This window comes from Nuphar pumila, chromosome 14 (genome assembly GCF_984573655.1).
Source record: "Nuphar pumila chromosome 14, dmNupPumi1.hap1.1, whole genome shotgun sequence".
Lineage (NCBI taxonomy): Eukaryota > Viridiplantae > Streptophyta > Magnoliopsida > Nymphaeales > Nymphaeaceae > Nuphar > Nuphar pumila.
In genome coordinates, this window is record NC_143262.1 from 12,449,873 (window position 1) to 12,473,612 (window position 23,740).

General features: G+C 38.7%; 1 protein-coding gene across 2 annotated transcripts in view; it reads right to left on the bottom strand.

Moving 5' to 3' along the window:
- Window positions 1-23,740, bottom strand: part of ISA3 (isoamylase 3) — a 121,453-nt gene that overhangs the window by 78,920 nt on the left and 18,793 nt on the right. For both annotated transcript variants that reach the window (XM_089988013.1, XM_089988014.1), the window contains 3 exons: window positions 10,844-10,901; window positions 9,836-9,899; window positions 3,962-4,061 (listed from right to left, as the gene is read on the bottom strand). In XM_089988013.1, coding sequence (XP_089844139.1) covers window positions 3,962-4,061; window positions 9,836-9,899; window positions 10,844-10,901 — 222 coding nt within the window. The remainder of the gene's footprint in view (window positions 1-3,961; window positions 4,062-9,835; window positions 9,900-10,843; window positions 10,902-23,740) is intronic.

Here is a 23,740-nt window from a genome sequence, read left to right on the forward strand (position 1 = left end):
GAATTTTACTTATTAAATTAGTATTAGGTACGGATATTATTAATATTATTAGTGTTTATGCACCTCAAGTAGGTTTAGATGATTCCATTAAGCATCAATTTTGGGAAGATCTAGATGGAGTAGTACAAGAGACATCTTATGGAGAAAAGCTTTTCATCGGCGGTGACCTTAATGGACATGTAGGCATTAGTAGGGATGGATTTGAGAATATCCATGGAGGCTATGGTATAGGAGAAAGAAATGAAAGTGGAGAAAGGATTTTAGATTTTTGTTTGTCCTATGATATGATCTTAGCAAACACTTGGTTTAGGAAGAGGGAGTCTCACCTAGTAACATTTAAAAGTGGGGTTAATACGAGTCAGATAGATTTTTTCCTACTTAGAAAGAGAGATAGGGGTTGTTGCATCGATTGTAAGGTTATACCAGGAGAAAGTGTAGCTACACAACATAGAGTCTTAATTTTAGATCTTAGAATTAGACAATGCCGCAAAAGGGATAGACATAGGATAGATCCTAGAATTAAGTGGTGGGCACTGAAAGGAGCTAAACAAGGAATGTTTGTAGAGCAGGTAGTTAAGGAAGTTGATTGGTGTCTCGAGGAGGATTCAGAATCAATGTGGAATAAGATAGCGGGTGGTATGAGAAAAGTAGCTAAGGAGGTATTGGGTGAGTCTAAAGGCGGTGCACCACTAGGTAAGGATACATCATGGTGGAACGAGGATGTCAAATTAGCTATTAAGGTTAAAAGAGAGTGTTATAGAAATCTAAGTAAGAGTCGTGATAATGAGAATTTGGAGAAGTATATGATAGCAAAGAAGGAAGCTAAAAAAGTTGTTCGAAACGCGAGGGCTAAGGTATATAAGGAGGTTTATGACAAGTTGGATACCAAAGAAGGCGAGAAGGATATTTATAGGCTTGCAAAGATGAGAGATAGGAAATCGAAGGATTTGGGTATGGTTAGATGTATCAAAGATGAAACGCAAAGGGTTTTAGTCAAAGATGAGGAGATTAAGGAGAGATGGAAAGATTATTTTGATAAACTATTTAATGATAGTCATGCTCAAGATCTTGGAGACTTCTCCATTCCTTTTCATGAGATAAATCGTGACTTCATGCGCAAGATTCAAAAGAAAGAAATTGCAGAGGCTTTGAAGAAAATGAAATCAAGAAGGGCAGTTGGCCCAGATGGTATACCTATCGAGGCTTGGAAATGCTTGGGAGAGAAAGGTTTAGAATGGTTGACAAATCTTTTTAACTTGATTTGGCGAACAAATAAGATGCCTAATGAGTGGAGGAAGAGTACTTTGGTGCCTTTATATAAGAATAAGGGTGATATACAAGATTGCACAAACTATCGTGGTATAAAACTCATGAGTCATACTATGAAACTTTGGGAGAGGGTGATTGAGTCTAGGTTGAGGAAGGTTGTCATGATATCGGAGAATCAATTTGGTTTTATGCCTGAAAGATCAACTATGGAAGCTATACATCTTCTTAGACAACTTATTGAAAGATATAGAGAGAGGAACAAAGATTTGCATATGGTTTTTATTGATTTAGAGAAGGCATACGATAGAGTACCTAGGGACGTTCTCTGGTGGACAATGATGAAGAAAGGTGTTTCTCTCAAGTACATTAGTATAATTAAAGATATGTATGAAGGAGTAGTAACCAATGTCCGCACTTGTGGAGGGGTGACAACCAATTTCCCGATAACGGTTGGGTTACATCAAGGATCTGCTTTAAGCCCTTTCCTATTTGCAATAGTGATGGATGAGCTTACGAGATCAATTCAAGAAAATGTACCGTGGTGTATGTTGTTTGCTGATGATATTGTTTTGATTGATGAGTCTAGAGCTGGGGTTAATGCTAAGTTAGAATTATGGAGACAGACATTGGAAGCTAGAGGTTTTAAGTTGAGTAAGAGTAAGACTGAATATATGGAATGTCGGTTTAGTAAGCAACGAAGTAGTGATGGGAGTGTAGTGAAGCTTGGTGAGCAAGATATACCGGTGAATGATTATTTCAAATATTTGGGATCCATCATTCAAAAGTATGGAGAAATTGATGGAGATGTAAATCATAGGATAAAGGTTGGGTGGATGAAATGGAAAAGTGCTACTGGAGTGCTGTGCGATCGTAGAATGCCATTGCGGTTGAAGGGAAAGTTTTATAGGACGACTATTAGACCCGCTTTACTATATGGTACGGAATGTTGGGCTGCCAAGAGACATCATATTCAAAAAATGAGTGTAGCTGAGATGCGGATGCTTAGATGGATGTGTGGAAATACAATAAAAGATAAGATTCGGAACGAAGAGATACGTAAGAAGGTAGGTGTTGCACCCATTGAAAATAAGATGCGAGAGAATCGTTTACGGTGGTTTGGACATATTCGGCGAAGGCCTAATGATGCTCCAGTTAGAAGGTTGGAGAAATGGGAAAATATATTAGTTAAAAGAGGTCGGGGTAGGCCTAGGAAGACTTGGATGGAGATGATAGGAAAGGATATGAATGCTTTGAACCTCACCGAGGACATGGCGTTGGATAGAAATGATTGGAGGAAAATGATTCATGTGGAAGACCCAAAATGAATTTCTTTTTTGGTTCATATCGCTGACCCCAATTGTTTTGGGATGAAGGCGTAGTTGTTGTTGTTGTTGTTGTATATATATATATATATATATATATATATATATATATATATATATATATATATATATATATATATATATATATATATATATATATATATATATATCTTGGCTCCATTAAAGGATGAATTTAACCAATTTAATGCTTGAGAATAAGGATGCCAATGAATTAGACATAGGTTTTGTTAAAATATGTAATCTCATATAATATCTCATATGTAATCTCATAGACATGTAATGTTTTATCTCCTTTCTAGTTAGGATTTTTGTTTAATTAATTCTAGTTAAAATACAACTAGAATTAGCCAAACCAGTCCATCATTGGACTGATTTGGCCTTTACCTTTTTGACAAAGTCAAAAAGGTAAATCTAAAAAGAGCTGTTGGACTCCCCGACAGCTCTATTAGAGCCGTTGGAGAGTCCAACAGCTCTATTAAGGCTTCTCTCTACCTCTCTATAAATATGGGGCTATTCCCCTTGTAAAGACTTACTCTTGTTTTGGGTTTTTATCTCAAATCAATAAAATTGTTTATTTTTCATTTTTATACCCGTTTCGGGTTGTGTGTATTCTTAAGTTCTCTTTGTGAACCTTTGTGGTTCTTATGGTGTATTTGTGAGAACTTGTTGAGAGACATTTGTTGTAGCGTATTTTTCACTTTCTTACAGGTTTAACCTAGGTCAGGTCCAGACATGGCTAGTGCTGGACCACTGCTACAAAGTGTCCAATCAAGCTTGCCTTAGGCTAATCCAGTCTTTCTGCATGCAAATTGTTGTTCATTAGGAAGAGAAAGGCTCATTTATAAGTTTATAATTTGTTAGGTAAAAGAAGAAAAGTTCAAGCAGACGTTTTCCATTTTATGAAGATATGTTTTAGATGTATCTCATAAAAAGTAATTAACTATAAAGTACCATAAATTTCTAATTTTCATAGATAGTAACTTTCTAGTTTCCAAAATTTGTGAAGGGCAACACATCCAAAAACGATGTGCTTTTAGGGAAAGAAAGGCAATATTATTCATTATTACTTTGGGATTTTTTTTAAAGGTGATGCCCTGCCACCCCCACCCCCTGTCATCCCCACAGCCATGCAGAAATCTGCCAAATGATACAGATTATCATGCATGGGCATCAAATGAAGTAATATTAGCAGATCAATAATACTCCAATAATCAATCTCAAACAAAATACCTTCTAAATGACAAATGATATGACAATCTAGTTTGAGCATGTTCCTTGAATTCAAAACACAGGAAACATAACATAGAAAAGTTCAATAGAAATATGCACCTCTGCAGAAGAGTGAATACCTGGACTATAGGAGGTGCTTGTAGTGGAGCACCATCTGTGCCTCGACAAAGAATGCTTGCCAGATCAAAACGGAAACCATCCACATGATACTCCTTCACCCTTTAATTAAGAACAAAAGAGAAACATTATATCAGCAAAGATATGAACCTTCTAAGATCATCAGCAAAGATATGAACCTTCTAATATGATAAGTGCTTCTATTCAAGAAGATCCAAATTCTACCAGTTTCATAATTCATATGGTGGTGAATGGTAATCGGTAGTGGATCTTCCCTGAACTTATTCAAAGAGGAAGTGCAGTCATCAAACTTCTTTCGTTGGTTTTATTTAAGGAATGCTTTTACTGTCATAAGCATGGTTTGAATACTCCCCAAGCCAACTCCCAAGTTCACTGGATCAGCCAGGTTCACCAACCAAATGATCAAACCGAGGCTTGAGCCCTCCTAGAAATTAGTCTTGGTTTGTGATTTGTTTGATTCTCACTAGCAACCAAAATTGGTCAAATTGAAAGATGATAAAAGCAAGCATTTCTTAATTTTTTTTACAAGCATTTATGAGTGGAGGAAGAGTACTTTGGTGCCTTTATATAAGAATAAGGGTGTTATACAAGATTGCACAAACTATCGTGGTATAAAACTCATGAGTCATACTATGAAACTTTGGGAGAGGGTGATTGAGTCTAGGTTGAGGAAGGTTGTCATGATATCGGAGAATCAATTTGGTTTTATGCCTGGAAGATCAACTATGAAAGCTATACATCTTCTTAGACAACTTATTGAAAGATATAGAGAGAGGAACAGAGATTTGCATATGGTTTTTATTAATTTAGAGAAGGCATACGATAGAGTACCTAGGGACGTTCTCTGGTGGACAATGATGAAGAAAGGTGTTTCTCTCAAGTACATTAGTATAACTAAAGATATGTATGAAGGAGTAGTAACCAATGTTCGCACTTGTGGAGGGGTGACAACCAATTTTCCGATAACGGTTGGGTTACATCAAGGATCTGCTTTAAGCCCTTTCCTATTTGCGATAGTAATGGATGAGCTTACGAGATCAATTCAAGAAAATGTACCGTGGTGTATGTTGTTTGCTGATGATATTATTTTGATTGATGAGTCTAGAGCTGGGGTTAATGCTAAGTTAGAATTATGGAGACAGACATTGGAAGCTAGAGGTTTTAAGTTGAGTAAGAGTAAGACTGAATATATGGAATGTCGGTTTAGTAAGCAACGAAGTAGTGATGGGAGTGTAGTGAAGCTTGGTGAGCAAGAAATACCGGTGAATGATTATTTCAAATATTTGGGATCCATCATTCAAAAGTATGGAGAAATTGATGGAGATGTAAATCAAGGTTGGGTGGATGAAATGGAAAAGTGCAACTGGAGTGTTGTGCGATCGTAGAATGCCATTGCGGTTGAAGGGAAAGTTTTATAGGACGACTATTAGACCCGCTTTACTATATGGTACGGAATGTTGGGCTGCCAAGAGACATCATATTCAAAAAATGAGTGTAACTGAGATGCGGATGCTTAGATGGATGTGTGGAAATACAATAAAAGATAAGATTCAGAACGAGGAGATACGTAAGAAGGTAGGTGTTGCACCCATTGAAAATAAGATGCGAGAGAATCGTTTACGGTGGTTTGGACATATTCGGCGAAGGCCTAATGATGCTCCAGTTAGAAGGTTGGAGAAATGGGAAAATATATTAGTTAAAAGAGGTCGGGGTAGGCCTAGGAAGACTTGGATGGAGATGATAGGAAAGGATATGAATGCTTCGAACCTCACCGAGGACATGGCATTGGATAGAAATGATTGGAAGAAAAGGATTCATGTGGAAGACCCAAAATGAAATTCTTTTTTGGTTCATATCGCTGACCCCAATTGTTTTGGGATGAAGGCGTAGTTGTTGTTGTATAAGCTGCTTCTAATCAATTTTATTAATTCCCAAAGAAAGAAGGGACCTTATGGACCCATTTGAATCAAGGGACGCAAGAGTCAGTGGGGACTGTTGCATACATTTCCATGTGGGCTCCACAGTGGAAGCAAATGCAGGATCCACTGTCCCAACAAATTGAACGAAAACAGAGTCTCACCCGTAGGGATGCAACTCTGTTGTCCCAGATAACTTGTCCAGGACAAGTTGTCCTGGACTACAAGTGTGGTGTATCAAATGAACACTAAGGGTTTCTGGCTTTGGATACTATGGAAGCAAAATTGAAGGGGTTTGAAAGTTCCTGGTTTTGAGAAAAATCTTTTCTTTGGATATTATCTCTTTATGTCAGTAGTATCCCTATCTTAATGGTTCTATTGGAAAAGATAAATGTCACTAATTCATAATCAAAGCGACAAGAAACACCCATCCAAGTCAACGTGTTTCAAAAAATCACTCATGAAAATGAATTGCAGTTTTTTTGTTTCACGGCTAGAAAATAGTGTAGAACCTTTATCACAACTACACAGGGCATGAGTGTAAAATGAAACCATGCTTTTCATGATGTTGACCACCATTATCTCCAAACAACTATTCGCAAAAGCTTGTTGCATGCAGCAATATATCCAGTCAAACAACTACTAATTGTAAATCTACATGGAAAGCATCCATCTTATGTAACTTATAGGACGACATAACAAAGTTCCAGTCCTAGGTCTTTCAGCTGCTATGCACATACATATAGACAATGGCTAAAGAATAATCTATCCTTGCAGAAAGTATTTATATTTGTAAGGTAAAAATTGTAGGTGAATCCGTGTGTTGTGCTTACATATCACAAATGTAACCCTTTGACAAACTAAAAATCTCTTCTGCTTCAGAGGACATATACCAGCAAAACTCAAACCTCTGATAAAGCAAATCCCACAAAAATAATTTACAGAATTCAAAAATTGGAACAGATAATTTTTTCAGAAACAACAATTTTAACAAGTAATGTGGTTGTATTTTGCACACAACACCACTACAAAAGCCCAACTAAATTTTAGCCCCAGCTTTGGGATTCTGAAGAAAATGGAGTTACATCGTATATGGAGAAGAAAGAAGTGACAAATGGCATTAGAATTTAGTGTCAGAGAGAGAGATGGTAAGTGCATGATTGATGAGATCAATTATTGTAATACCCGGAAAATTTGAGTGGTTTATACTAGGATCTGTTACCCGGATCCATAAGAAACCTACAAATAGGTATTAATGTATATATAATAAATAACTAATATTATTGGCTATAAGAAAAATATTAATTAAATTTGTGTACGATGGGTCGAATCCACAGCTGGACCCAAATAGATCCAACTGTGGATCCGTCGATCCATTTTATGACCCAGATCCACCACTCACTGTTGGCCTGGATCCACACTAGGGTGGATCCGGCATCGCGGGGTTCGGACCCGGACCTGACCGCAGGTTATTAAAAACCTTGCATACAAGAATCGGGCCTAGGGCACGATTCTTGCCAAGCTCAAGAAGGGGGGGAGTTACGGAGGGCCGTAACCAACTCCTTCCGCCTTTCGCGGAGGGAGGGAGGGCCTTGGATCGATAAAGAGGGGGTGGAGGGAAGCTTTACCCTTCACTCTGCTCTTGCTCTCTCTCTCACGCTCGACCCTCTCTGACGATCTTGCGCACACCAGCGGGAGCACCGACGTCGGAAAGCTTCAACCACCTGCTGCATCAGTCGCCAGCCACCTCCTCCTCCTCCATTCACCGGAAAAAAGTAGGATTTTGTCTCTGTTTTTGTTGGGTGTGGACTGAATCCGTCTATGGTTGGGTCGGTCAAGGGGAATCCCGATTCTTTTCTCATGATCCGAACATTTCAATGTTTTTCTTGGCTGCCGGAAACCCAACTCTGTGAGTCGAGGTTTTTGGTAGTGGTGACATCGATTTGGGGGTTTTTCTTGCCTAACCCTAATCCCGAAACCCCAAATCGTTGATTTGGGGGTTTTGATATACTTGTAAAAAAAAAAGGGGGGGGGGGGGTGGAAGGTTCCGATTACAATAAAAAGGGGATCGGGTCTTAGATTCAGAATCTTGAAAAAAAATGGGTTCCCGGTGGCTGCTACTGCATATTTTGGGGCTTCCTGCAATTGGGATGTTACGAGCATAATTTCTTGTTTCTTTTATTCTTGGTATTCTAGGTGGTAATTGTGACATGCATCTAGTAGACAATGCTTTATTTTGTCTTTACTTGGGAATGGTTAAAAGATGGGATATGTTAAACAATTGAATAAGATCCACAATAGAAGGCAGTTCTATGTTTTCTTTAACACTAATTGGGATGCCTGCAAGGGTAAGAGAATGGAATCTTAGATCGTTCAATCTTTAGTTGATGTCAGGTTCTGAGATCTGTTGTATAGAGTAAACATTGGTCATGATATGCCTCTTATTCTTGATTTTGAGGTCAATGTAGTGATGGCATTGCCAAGCAGCCTGTCTAGCTGGGAAATAAACATTCTGATCATACTGGGCATACTGGGAAATAAACATTCTGCAATTGGGATGTTACAATTATCCTCATGCTATGACAATTTCTGTCTCATATGAACTTAGGTCTTACTCCAACTCCATTCCAACAGTAGTTGGTCACATACAATACATAAAAGTATTTGGTTAAAGGAAGAAAATCACAATGATAAGGCAAAAGCCTGTGGTTTCAGACTGCTACTACTTTCAAAAAAAATGCCAAGCAATCCTTCAATTCACTAAAATAAAATTAACATTCTTTTCAGAAATGTAACTCAATTTTACATAAAATAAAATAAAAACTTAGTGACTCAAGACAAACAAATTTTCTCGAGAATCCAAATAAAATTTTGGCAGCCATAAATAGAAAATAAATAAATAAAAAAGATCGGTGAAAAAATAACTCAATAAAATATAGCAAAACTACATAAAGAATATCCTGCTCATTAACAAATTATTGAAAAAATTAACATAAAACTAGAAGTAAACTTCCTCTTGCACAAATTTCAAATATCAAAATTGGAGCAATTTTAGTGAGGGAACTATTTTTCCAAAAGAGGGACGAGAATGATTAAAAAGCATTGGACATACACACACAAACACAGACTCATTTCCCAGTCCTTTTACAATATTTTAATGAATGGGTAGAAAAATGGAATGAATTATGATAATGAGAGAAAGCGGATTCATCTTTACACTTCAGAGTTATATATATCTATTTGTGTGCACACACATTATATATATGTATATATATAGCATAAAGGCTAAGATATGACATTATTTTTGCATGGATAGAAGCATGTCAGGATAGATGACGGGTAAAATATTACAGACAAATAAATAATAAAATACAAAAGAAAAGTGTAAGCAAGTCACAAACTTATGAGCATATTATAGAGAATACCAAACAAACAATAAAATTTCAATCATGTGCACATTTTATAGCATGCATGAAGCAAGCATGAATTTCCACAATAGAAGTGCAGAGCATGAAGAAGCTCAAAAACATGCTAAGAGATGTGAACAAAAAGGAAACATTTCAGCCATTACAAAAAGAAAAAAGCAGATAACCACCAAATTTATGTACTTCAACATTTAAAAATGCTCAAGCATATGACCGGTGAGTTGGTATACATGTACAAGGACTGAGTCATAGCCAGCATACATGAACACATAAGGACAACATATTACAAACACAAACAACCATAAATGTGTTCACAAAGCATAAAATTTATTGGTACATATGATAAGTATGTCATATGGTCAATTCTCGTTTATATTAAGGTGAATAGAACATCATTTACTCAACCATTCTTCAAGTGATACACTAATTCCCTGAAATAGATACAAAAAAAGACAATTACCACAGGAGAAATAAAATGCACCGAGATCTGCAAAACATATATGAAACTACATACCAATGCCTCAAACTATCAAGTATAAGCTCCATAACAACTGGGTGATTGCAGTTGAACGTGTTTCCTGAGATAAGCAACAACATCAGAAGCAAAAGGTTGCAAATTGTGTTATACTGGCATCAGAGAAATTAAGACGGCTTTCATAGAAAAGCTTCTACCAGCAAGAAGATGATCTATATATAATGCAGTACAAAAGACCATCACAAGTAACAACAATAAAATTTTATGTAAATATAAACAGGATACACATCAGCTCAATTCAATTTCCATCACTAAGAAGCAAACAGTGGCATATGAAAAGCACTACTATTCAAAGCCTTGCAATACTGAACTAAACCTAACAAGAGCTTCATGGGCAACAAATGCATATGGAAGACAACCGCAAATACATTTGAAAATAGTAATGCAAGCCATAAGAGTAGGCAAAAAAGAAGAAAAGGAGACAAAGATGTTTGGAACAAAATGATCATCCATATGGTCCTGCACATATGTATACATATTTATGCACCTCCTTACACAGCCAGACATGCATAACCACCCATAGTCAGTAGTTCATACAGATGTGATGTATCAAAGTAGTCAACAGGTATCTGCTAAAAGTGGGTGAAAAGAAGAAAGAGAGACAAGATGTTTGAGATAAAATGGCAATGGCCCTATATTTAGGGGTCCACGTGTGGTTCTGCACAAAAACATACACATTTAGGGAGTCCATATGTGGTTCCACAAACATGCAGAGTCACAGACACACATTCATGCACCTGCACACACAACCACCAGCCACACGTCCACATGTATGCAACCACCTGTGGCCATGCATCCACAAACACAACACACCAAAGTACAACTACAGATGCATGCAAGCATGCCTGCAGATGCACACACACACACACACACACACACACAAAACAAGTGCAACGAGAACAGCATCACACGATTCAAAAATAAATAAATGAATAAAAGGTTCCAGAAAAAACAAAGAAAAAACTACATAAGGATGATGGATATTACCACAACCAGAGAAATTGAGAAACTGACAACCATTATGAGCATCCACCATGTAATAAACCTGAAAAAAAAAAGACAATAAGAAATGCATGACAGTATTTCTTGAAAACTGCAGGGGATTAGAGAAGGGTCACAAAAATGCAATGACCGACAGCCTAGGAAACAAATGAAATACAAACAGTTGAGCGAGAGAACATCTCAAATATGAAAGAGGAATAGGTTGCAAAGATCATTTGGTTCTGAAAATAATCTGAGACGACAGCCTAAACTATATCACATAAAGGTTGATAACATAATTCAAAATGTGTTAATACAAAAATGACAACTACAGCAACTGATTCTCAGTAAACTCACCAAAAGAGAATGTATCTGATTTTAGGTCAAGTATTGCTTATGCAGGTCATACACTGCCGGTCCCAAGCCCGGATAAAGGAGGAGGGTTGCGGTAGGCCTGTGACAGCCAGCATAAAAACTGTCATATCCTATGAAAATGAACCAATATGAGAATTTCGTTGGGGCGTTCCCTACTGAGCGACGCGCTGTACTCTCTAGGCCCGGAGGCAGTGATAAATGTGCAAGGGTTGCTAGGTCGTCGCCCAGAAGCGACGCGTCACACCGGCGCCCGGGTGTGGTGTCAAATAGGCAAGGGTTCCCTCACTTTGTTGGACGGGTGGGGGTAAAGAAGTTAGTCCAAGACCATAAAATTAGGTTAGCCACTTGGAACATAGGGTCTTTAACTGGTAAGTTGGTAGAGTTAGTAGATGTTATGTGTAGGAGAAAGATTGATATTTTATGTCTTCAAGAGACCAAATGGGTAGGTGAGAAAGCTAAAGTGATAGAACCTTGGGGATATAAGATTTGGTATACAGGAATAAATAGGAATAGGAATGGAGTAGGGATTGTTATGAGTCGTCAGTTTATAGATAATGTAGTTGAGGTCCGTAGGAAGGGTGATAGAATTTTACTTATTAAATTAGTATTAGGTACGGATATTATTAATATTATTAGTGTTTATGCACCTCAAGTAGGTTTAGATGATTCCATTAAGCATCAATTTTGGGAAGATTTAGATGGAGTAGTACAAGAGACATCTTATGGAGAAAAGCTTTTCATCGGCGGTGACCTTAATGGACATGTAGGCATTAGTAGGGATGGATTTGAGAATATCCATGGAGGCTATGGTATAGGAGAAAGAAATGAAAGTGGAGAAAGGATTTTAGATTTTTGTTTGTCCTATGATATGATCTTAGCAAACACTTGGTTTAGGAAGAGGGAGTCTCACCTAGTAACATTTAAAAGTGGGGTTAATACGAGTCAGATAGATTTTTTCCTACTTAGAAAGAGAGATAGGGGTTGTTGCATCGATTATAAGGTTATACCAGGAGAAAGTGTAGCTACACAACATAGAGTCTTAATTTTAGATCTTAGAATTAGACAATGCCGCAAAAGGGATAGACATAGGATAGATCCTAGAATTAAGTGGTGGGCACTGAAAGGAGCTAAACAAGGAATGTTTGTAGAGCAGGTAGTTAAGGAAGTTGATTGGTGTCTCGAGGAGGATTCAGAATCAATGTGGAATAAGATAGCGGGTGGTATGAGAAAAGTAGCTAAGGAGGTATTGGGTGAGTCTAAAGGCGGTGCACCACTAGGTAAGGATACATCATGGTGGAACGAGGATGTCAAATTAGCTATTAAGGTTAAAAGAGAGTGTTATAGAAATCTAAGTAAGAGTCGTGATAGTGAGAATTTGGAGAAGTATATGATAGCAAAGAAGGAAGCTAAAAAAGTTGTTCGAAACGCGAGGGCTAAGGTATATAAGGAGGTTTATGACAAGTTGGATACCAAAGAAGGCGAGAAGGATATTTATAGGCTTGCAAAGATGAGAGATAGGAAATCGAAGGATTTGGGTATGGTTAGATGTATCAAAGATGAAACGCAAAGGGTTTTAGTCAAAGATGAGGAGATTAAGGAGAGATGGAAAGATTATTTTGATAAGCTATTTAATGATAGTCATGCTCAAGATCTTGAAGACTTCTCCATTCCTTTTCATGAGATAAATCGTGACTTCATGCGCAAGATTCAAAAGAAAGAAATTGCAGAGGCTTTGAAGAAAATGAAATCAAGAAGGGCAGTTGGCTCAGATGGTATACCTATCGAGGCTTGGAAATGCTTGGGAGAGAAAGGTTTAGAATGGTTGACAAATCTTTTTAACTTGATTTGGCGAACAAATAAGATGCCTAATGAGTGGAGGAAGAGTACTTTGGTGCCTTTATATAAGAATAAGGGTGATATACAAGATTGCACAAACTATCGTGGTATAAAACTCATGAGTCATACTATGAAACTTTGGGAGAGGGTGATTGAGTCTAGGTTGAGGAAGGTTGTCATGATATCGGAGAATCAATTTGGTTTTATGCCTGGAAGATCAACTATGGAAGCTATACATCTTCTTAGACAACTTATTGAAAGATATAGAGAGAGGAACAAAGATTTGCATATGGTTTTTATTGATTTAGAGAAGGCATACGATAGAGTACCTAGGGACGTTCTCTGGTGGACAATGATGAAGAAAGGTGTTTCTCTCAAGTACATTAGTATAATTAAAGATATGTATGAAGGAGTAGTAACCAATGTCCGCACTTGTGGAGGGGTGACAACCAATTTTCCGATAACGGTTGGGTTACATCAAGGATCTGCTTTAAGCCCTTTCCTATTTGCGATAGTGATGGATGAGCTTACGAGATCAATTCAAGAAAATGTACCGTGGTGTATGTTGTTTGCTGATGATATTGTTTTGATTGATGAGTCTAGAGCTGGGGTTAATGCTAAGTTAGAATTATGGAGACAGACATTGGAAGCTAGAGGTTTTAAGTTGAGTAAGAGTAAGACTGAATATATGGAATGTCGGTTTAGTAAGCAACGAAGTAGTGATGGGAGTGTAGTGAAGCTTGGTGAGCAAGATATACCGGTGAATGATTATTTCAAATATTTGGGATCCATCATTCAAAAGTATGGAGAAATTGATGGAGATGTAAATCATAGGATAAAGGTTGGGTGGATGAAATGGAAAAGTGCTACTGGAGTGCTGTGCGATCGTAGAATGCCATTGCGGTTGAAAGGAAAGTTTTATAGGACGACTATTAGACCCGCTTTACTATATGGTACAGAATGTTGGGCTGCCAAGAGACATCATATTCAAAAAATGAGTGTAGCTGAGATGCGGATGCTTAGATGGATGTGTGGAAATACAATAAAAGATAAGATTCGGAACGAAGAGATACGTAAGAAGGTAGGTGTTGCACCCATTGAAAATAAGATGCGAGAGAATCGTTTACGGTGGTTTGGACATATTCGGCGAAGGCCTAATGATGCTCCAGTTAGAAGGTTAGAGAAATGGGAAAATATATTAGTTAAAAGAGGTCGGGGTAGGCCTAGGAAGACTTGGATGGAGATGATAGGAAAGGATATGAATGCTTTGAACCTCACCAAGAACATGGCGTTGGATAGAAATGATTGGAGGAAAAGGATTCATGTGGAAGACCCAAAATGAATTTCTTTTTTGGTTCATATCGCTGACCCCAATTGTTTTGGGATGAAGGCGTAGTTGTTGTTGTTGTTTGTTGTATTGCTTATGCAGGTCATATATGAGGATCATTTTAGTATTTCTATGGGCTCTATGAGTTATGCTTTGTTTGTGCACATAATCCTCATGTCAAAACCCAGGCATAGAGTGTCACTTATAATCGTTCACATTTCCAGGAATTCAAATCTTGGAACAATGTATAGAGAAGTAGACTGCTCTTATGATAAAAAGACTTTTATTAAAAAAAACGTAACAAAATGCATTTTCAAACAAAAAGAAGAAAGTGACAAGGAGTCACACAAAGAAAAAGCACCAAACATAGAACATTATACATGCACTACAGATAGAGCCAATCCAGACAATGTTATCACTGCCCCAGGTGTCTTCCCTTAAGTCTATGAGCTACTAGTGGCCCTGATGATCCCTCAAAAACCTGGGTATTTTCCTTCCATATCAACCACCAACATTGAAACAGCCAACCACTCCAAATAAATGCCCAAGAGGCCAAAATAAGATCTCTAACTGTTATTTTGCATGTTCCAGTAACTCCCAATCTGACCAGGCTAGGTTAAGCAACATAGTGAAAAAAGGGCATTCTGCAAATACACGGTTACAGTCCTCTGCACTAAACAGAGAAAGAAACATCTTGCAGATGAAATCCCTTAAACTTCAGATCACAATGGGTGAGTGAAAATTCATTCCCTGGAGTACTTCAACCTGCAGTGGATATTAGAGAGAGGAAATAAATGAAGAGAGAAGTCATGAGCAGCAAAAAGGGAAGACGTAAAAACCCATTCACGTCTTATGTTATATATATAATATATATATAGAGAACAAATTACAAAGAGCCCCCTGATAAAGAGATATTTTACACACAGGTATAAAACATAAAATGATAACAGATACACCCTTATATACGACTTTCTTAACAGTGAGGACTGCATTCAGAAAGACCAACAATGCAACAAGTCTCGACCTTGGATTCAGCCTTCACACCCAAATTGATTTTGCTGGGAACAAACCATTTCCAGCAGGCATGAGGGAGGTATAACAGGAGTGAACAGAAAACTTACCTGTTTGCAAACACATCCACAAAAGTGAGTCCAGGTTATTTTTGGACACAGAAAGGTAGGAAGGGGATTTGAAAAGAAAGGGGGCAAAATGAAAAGACTTGGTACTGTAAAAGACGTTGAAAGTAACACACTGTTTCAAAAGGGGCAAAATTGGACAACCACCTCCTTGATGACAGCTCCCTTGTTGACCAAAACAGGCGAGTTATATGTCAGGATACTGAAGCGAAGACCAGCCCTATCCTGACGCAGATCTGAGGCTACCAGAACCCAATTGAAATTAGGGACAATGGACTGTCCCTCAAGAAGCCTACCATAGTAAAGAGTCCCAACCATTATCAAGACCCCTCGTTAAATCAAGATCCCCCATTTCATGGTTGGCAGTCAGTCTATCAAGTAGCAACAATCCATGATGAGATGCCAGTTCTGCATGCTTGAGCAGCCAAAAGCCATGATGAGATGCAATCTTCCATACCCTAGCACTCGATGTCAAGTAACAATAACCTTCAAATACATACAAGATGTCCACCAAAAGCCAAAATGGACAAGCACAAAATATTTATACAAGCCAAAAGGCTCCTCACATAGCCGTTGGACTAGCTCCAACGAATAGTCAACCCATGTGTTGACCAACAAAAAAACAGAAAATACAAAAAGAAAAAATAAATAAAGAAACAAAAAATAATATCTATATATATACAATTATACATATGTGAATATACGTATATAATACATATACATACATAAGTACGTATACATATAGATACATCTATATACACCATATATGTTCATGTACAATTTTAACACTCAACAAAGATTAACTGGTACTGCAATTTGTTTCCTATCAACAGAAAAGCACAGCTGAGAGAGAAACACTAAGGCAGATAATGTCAAATGTAGATGTTCACATTGATCATCCGATTCTCCACCTTCATGCATGCCAACGACCTTTGGCTTGGTTCCAAACGAGAGAAGAGGTTGAGAAAAGAAGATTAACCCCTCTTAGTCACTATTAAATCCCTAGCCATGGGCACACTCAGCCAGCTAGCCCAAGCAAGTCAAGGTTGGCCCAGGCAATGAACAAGTGTTTTCTGTGGTCTTATCAGACCTGTTCACAATGTTGAACTGCTGACAGCCACTAGATAAGTGATCTTTGCATCTACCACAGTGACTCCTGCATATAAAAGTTTGAGTAGGAATTCTCCCTTCATTTCTAGCTATCTTGTTCCCGAAATGTATGATAATTTCTCAAATTGTTTTTCCTTCCTCTTGATACTCATTGATTTTAACAGGATGCCAATCATTTTCCACAGAACAACTGAGTTGGAGTTTTTACAGCAGCAGAAGGGTGAAGGTGCAGAGGTGGGGACAGGCAGCAATGGTACTAAATGTGCACCATCTCGTGGTAGACCTGGTGGTAGTAGTACGGAAAGGAGGGGAGTAGATAAGGGATTTTCGAGTCCAAGACATGGGATTTGTACCTATTTCTCACTTGGGACGACCCTTGGAGCCCAACCAAATATATGTTTTACCTTGGTCTCCAAGCAAATGATTCAGCAGGCAAATCTAGTAGTTGGGCGCTCTTTTTATGAGACTTTGCAAACCACTCTACGCTGCAAACTCGTAACATTTTCAAGATACGGCTGATGCAATAGCCAACATAAAAGTTGGTTACAAGATGCCCTCCTATCATGCATTGAGGGGCAGGATTTTGAAGCAAGTTGTTGTAGAAGTGAAGCAGAAGTGTGGTGAGTTCAGAGAGTCTTATAAGACTACGGGTTGGACAATCATGGCGGATGGGTGGATGGACATGCAACAGCGAAATCTGGTAATTTTTTTTGTTTCTTGTCCTAAATGTGTTATGTTTTTTAAATCCGTTGATATGTGTAATAGACAAAAGACGGCAGAGGAGTTGCTTGTGATTTTTAAAGATGTGGTAGAGGATGTTAAGCCTGAAAATGTGGTCTAATTCATTACTGATAATGCAACAAATTTTAAAGCTGATGGATTAATGTTGCGAGAGAAATATAAATGCTTTATTTGGTGTTCGTGCACACATCGCATTGCATTGATCTCATGCTTGAAGATATTGGCGAGATGGAGAGCATTTCTGAGTGCATTGAGATGTGCAAAAAAGTAATAAAATTCATTTATAATCATTCGGTTATCCTAAACTTGATGAGGAGGTTTACCAAGGGAGCCAAGTTGATACGCCCTACATTGACAAGATTTGCTATGAATGTTTTGACTGTACATAACCTTGTCATCCATCAAAATGAATTAAAGCAAATGTTTGCTTCAAATGAATGGTTTGCAATGAAGATTGCACAGAAACCTATTGGGGTTGGCATAGTGAAGAAAGTCTTATCCATGGAGTTCCGAAAAAGGTGTAATATGTTTTTTAGGATGACACTGCTACTCGTGAAAGTGTTGAGAGAGTGGACAGTGACGAGGCTCCAGCTATGCCCTACTTGTATGATGATATGGATAAGGAAAATAACATATTAAAGAACATTTTAGCAACAAGAAAAAGTATTATATGCCAGTTTGGAACGTGATTAATAAGAGATAGGCTCACCAGCTGCACAAGACATTCATGTTGTTCCCTCTTCAATCCTGCCATCAAATTCTCCCCACATTTGTATATGATAGGGAAGTACAAACAGGCGTTCTGAACTCCATTAAGAAACTTAATATAGATCAATCTCCATAAACAAATTCATTTGGAGTTAACCAAGCATGAACAAAACGATGGGGACTTTGGACGAAGGAACGCAATCCAATTGCATAGCTCATTGCGGCCAAGTATGAATTTGAAATTCAATGTTATTATATTTAATTATGTATTTTTGTTTTGCAAGGATTTTTCTCATGATATAATTTTCTTTTGTTGGTTTAGATCAATGGTGGAATAGGTTTGGTGGAGATCCTCCCTCATTAACTAGGTTTGCACAGTGTATATTGAATCACGGATGCAATGTAAGTGGATGAGAGAGAGAAATTGAAGTTTTTTTGTGTTAAGATAAATGTATCTTTGTGTTGTATTCACCGAGGTATATTTAGTATACTTATTGGTACTTTCTTTGTATGTGTAATTCTTTGTATTCGTTTTATTTTTTAGGTATATCCTTGGTATACCTATTAGGTATTCAGCCTTTGAGTAGGTATACTCAATGTATACTTGTAAGGGTAGAATGAAAATTTTCATTTACATTTTTGTTTTTTTAGTCGTTATTTAATTACTAATATTTGTTTTCTTGTATTTTGTTTTTATTTTTCTTTTGGTCAAACTGTTTTGACCAGCTAGCCATTAGGACTATGCCTAACCGCTAGTTGGAGGACCTCCCTCCAACAAGCTATTAGGCTAGTCAACTCTATTTTTCTCCCTCTCTCTCTTATATAAAGAGTGTGTGTTTGTGCGTGTGTTTAAGTGAGAGAGGATGGATGTATATTGAGTGTGTGTGTGCATGAGTGTTGTAGTGAGGTTTTTCTTGTATATTTTTTGTGTTTATTTCACATCAATAAAATATTTAACTTTTTATATCTTGTTTATTCTCTTATAGTTAGTTACATGGCTTATTGTGTAACGCGCCAAAATTTCAAACTTGCGAACCTTTCAGAAAATAAGCAAGAGACTAGAAGAAAATCTCATTCCTTTCAGAGTTTGTTTATGAAATCAGCGGAAGATAATTCTTTTGTTGAATTTAGAAAGGCAAGCTGACAACTTTGAGCACGTTAACTAAAAGAACCAAAACTCACAATCCATGTTACTTGCAAAACACTTGGAAAAGCCACTTTCATTAAAAGAAGTTCCCAAATAGTACAAAATTCGGATATCCCAACGAAAATCCGTTACAAAACCCAAAAACGTCCAGGACGCGAGTTAAGAGCAGGAAGAGAAAATCTTGAAGTCATATTGTCATCGCGTCATCTCCCGTGGTTACCTAATCATCACTTGTACCCATAGAATGGATTAGTTTCGCAAAAAACTAGTAGGTGCACAAGAGAGACTACAAGAAACTGAATTAAGTACATTTAATTCAGCATGTTAAGCAGTTTAAAGCAGATATGCAGTTAAACAGGTAAGTCGTTCAAAACAAGTAAGCAATTCAAGCAGGTAAGCAGTTCAAAGCAAGCAAGCAGTGCAACTGTCAAACGCAGCATGACGATTCATTCGATCGTAAGTTGTGAACTACCACGCAACAAGCAAGTCTCATGACCCATCAACCAGTGTGAACAGACTTTATGTTTCGATATTACTGGCCTGCGGGTACGCGCAGGCAAATCGTAAAAACAACTGAGATTAGTTCGAGCGTTTGTTATTCTATGTATTTTCAATAACCCGAATAGCTAGTTGAGTCCGCTCCTAAGGGGACGGCTTTAGCCGAGAGAGGATTCCCCAAAGGCAGGTACTTGGCAACGGATGCATCCAGCTTCTGCAGAAGTCCATGGAATCTACCACCTACGATAATGTCTGGTAGTCCCTTCCCCTAACTCCAATGACTGGGGAGGCCGGATCATTGCCCGTGGGGTGATTGTTAACAACCTGTTCATTGGAGTTTTGTACTGATTCATCCTCTTCCTTGACAGAAACACAAGGGCGAATGAGTGCGTCAGGGGTAAATTAACTGATGACTCATTCTATATGCTCTGGTCTTTTGACCAAATGAACATCTTACGAGTGAAGGCGATCTCATTTTTATGCGTTTACAACATTGTGCATTTAGCACTGTTCGAAGTCGCACGACCGTCTCATCCGATCATCGCAGTACTAGCGTGTAGTGTACGACTACAAGTACTCTAGGATGAAAGGAGTATAGTTCCTCAATAGGAGCCTCAACAAAAGTATTTCACAAAGATGTAATGTTTCTCAAACTTTACTTTTGACATTCTTTATCTTTTGAAATAGCCAACAGCTTGTGCCAACATTTGGCATGCGATTTTCAAGAATCTTATCCGCTATCGGGGTATCTACATGCCTCGTATGACTCGATATCGGCCTCGATAGATGGGATACGGGTTTCTCAACAGAACCCCCGCTAAGAAGTTCGCTCGAGCCCCAATTTGGGGTTACCTGAGATATGTCGAACAGACGAACAGAACCAGCCAATCACATCCTTCCAAATACTTCGATTTGGGCAGTCTTTGATGCTTTTGCGCAGCTCCCTAAAATCTCAAGTCTACTATGCATAACTGCTTACTCAAAGAGTCAGAATCCTTGCTAGGTATCCCTCTCCTTAGACGAGGATGTATAGCTAAGCTCTCGAGTCAACTGTTGTCGCAAGGAAGAGAGAGCAGTAAATGCCTTTGCATCCTCCACAAGGATGCCTTTACAGCACATGCAATGGGCGAAAACCTTAGTGTCATCTGCAATGGCAAGGCAGTAACGAAACATTTGCAAAAACAGGAGCCTGGGCGCAAAGCGCGATGGCAAAGTAAAGACATGACAGAAAGTAAAGGACAAGGATCGCAAAACTGCGTCCTTGAGTTAAATGCGTACTCGTATAAATATAAATATATATATATATATATGCATATATATTTATTTAATTGTCCTTTTAAGTTAATTGAACTCAATTCAATTGTCCAAGTCCTCTGTGCAATCTTCACCTACCTTGGGAGCTGCAAGCTTGCTGGTGCCTGTGGGGGTAAATGATTGACGGCTCGAGTCGTGGAGCGCGAGCGGGATCCGTCGTACGAGCTGTAAAAGCGACGATCTTAGCAAGCTAATACCAAAAATAGAAGGTCAGGGGCACTGCCGCTGTCCTGGCGTGAAGGAAGCAGGGGCATCGTGCCCTTGCACACCTGCTATAAGCGCAAGAAGCAGGGGAAGGGGCTGTGAGCCCCTGCTGTCAACAAACTACGAGGAGGCAGGGGACTGCACCCCTGCCTGATGAAGTCAACAAGGGAGGCAGGGGCTTCACCCTGCCTGCCGGAAGAGCAAAGAGGCAGGGGCGAAGCCCCAACCTGTTAGCACAAAGGGGGAGGCAGGAGGCTTTGCCCCTGCCTGCCGAATACGCAAAGAGGCAGAGGCTTGACCCCTACCTGTCGAACACGCAAACAAGCAGGAGGCGAAGACCTTGCCTGACGCCAGAGAAGAGGGAGCAAGGAGGGGGATCGACCCCGCCCGTGAACAACAGGGGTGCAGGGAGGGGCTCGACCCCCTCCCCTACCGTAACAGGGAGCAGGGAGGATGTAATAACCCAAAATTTTATGCATTTTGGGTTCGAGATCCATTACCCAGATCCAAAAGATTATAACTAAAAAGATGTGGATGAGTTGGGTTTGGACCCACGTTGGACCCAAATAGATCCACCATCCACTTCAGACCCGGATCCACGTTTCTTGTGGATCCAGCATCCGAGAATCGACCCGGATCCACGTTAGAGTGGATCCGGTACAGCGGCACCGTGGGTCGCAGGACCCGTACCCAGACCCGGTTCGATATTTATAAACATTGTGTATAAGAATCGTGCCTGGCAAATTCTTGTAAAGAAAAAAAAAACCAGAAACGAAACAGGGAGGAGAGGACCTCGCCTAACCCACCTCGCTCGCCTCCCTCTCGACTCTTCCCTCCCACCTCGCTGGAGCCCCTTCTCCTCGCCGTCGGTGATCCTGTTCACCTGCTGAAAGCCATCAACGTCGACAGCGCCGGCCAACCTCTGTCGTTAACGCCTACGGCTTCTGTCGCCGGCGACCATCCTTGTGCATCTTGAGGCGTCAACCATCTCCTTCTTCAATCGCCGAAAAACAGGTAGGATTCTGTCTCTGATCTTGTGGGGTGTGGACTGGATCGGGTTGGGGTTGGGTCGGTCAAGGGAAATCCCAATTATTTTCGCATGAACGAGATTCCAATTCTTTCTTGGTTGTCTGAAAATCCAACACCGTGGCTGGGGTTACCGGTAAGGCTTACGATAGCCTTGGGAAGGGCAGAGGTTTACGTGCCTAATCATAAAACCTACATTCCCAAATCAAATCGATTTGGGGGTTTTCTTCTTAAACCATAAATCCCCCAAATCAAATCGATTTGGGGGTTTTCTTGATAAACCGTAAATCCCGAAATCAAATCGATTTGGGGGTTTTCTTGATAAACCCTAAATCTTGATAATCAGAACAGTTTGGGGGTCACTTCTTTTCTGATTTGTTTTATTCTCTGGAAAACATGGAGTTTCTTGATCGTATATGTTTTTATTTCACTGGGTTTCGGAATGGTTTTGTTTTTCTCTTAAGGGTAATGGTTTTTTTATCGTGTATGATGTTGGTTAGATTGATTTCTTTTAACCTATTGCATTGGATTCTAATTAATATGTGAAGCAGGGTGTCTTGATTCTATCGGTTGATGATTTCCATTCAATATGAACCACCTAACATAGATTCATTTAATTTCTGTAACCTCTTGAATAAACCTGGGTTCTTGTTGATGGCGTCGGATTCTAGATTAATTTAAATCTGTGTATGTTGTCTCAGATTTCCATTCTTGTTTTATAAGCCAGAGTTCGTGGGTTATTGTAGATTTTGATTTTTCTGTGAGAACAGAATTTCTGTTTATAAGATTTTGATTTTTCTGTTGAGAACAGAATTTCTGTTTATAAACACAGAAATTCTTGGGTGACCCATACAGCATATCTCATATTTAATTTCTTTGACTTCATAAACAAACCCGAGTTCTTGATGCCTGTTTCGGATTCCAGAATTACTAAACGCTGTACATACTGTATCAAATTCCATTTTTGTTTATAAGCACAGAATTTCGTGGGTGATCCCTACAGCTTATCTAACATTATAATGAACACGTTTAAAGAGTATATCGTTTCACATTACAGCTTGCAAGGTTATATAGATTATATTTAGGATGTAGTTGTTCTGTTCATGCTTGATTTCAGCTAGGACTGTCAATCGTATATATTGCCTCTCTGTGCATGAATTGTCATGTTCTTTTAAATTATATCGATGCATTTTTTGTACTTTCTGACTAATTGCAATTTATATTGGACGTTTGTCTGGAAAAAAAAATGTAACCCAAATCTCATGATAGCTGATTTGTTATTTTCTTTAAAAAAAAAACTATCTAGTTGGGACACCTTGGGTTAGTCACGCAGGGGAAAAAGGAAAAGATATCCTACTTATATGTTGCACTCTAGATTATGCAAATTGTTTATGTTTAGATTTTATTTAACTTGAGGTATGCGGTTTCTTTATTGTGTTTGCTTCCCTTAAATGTATTGCTCTATATTCTCTAGCCAATTC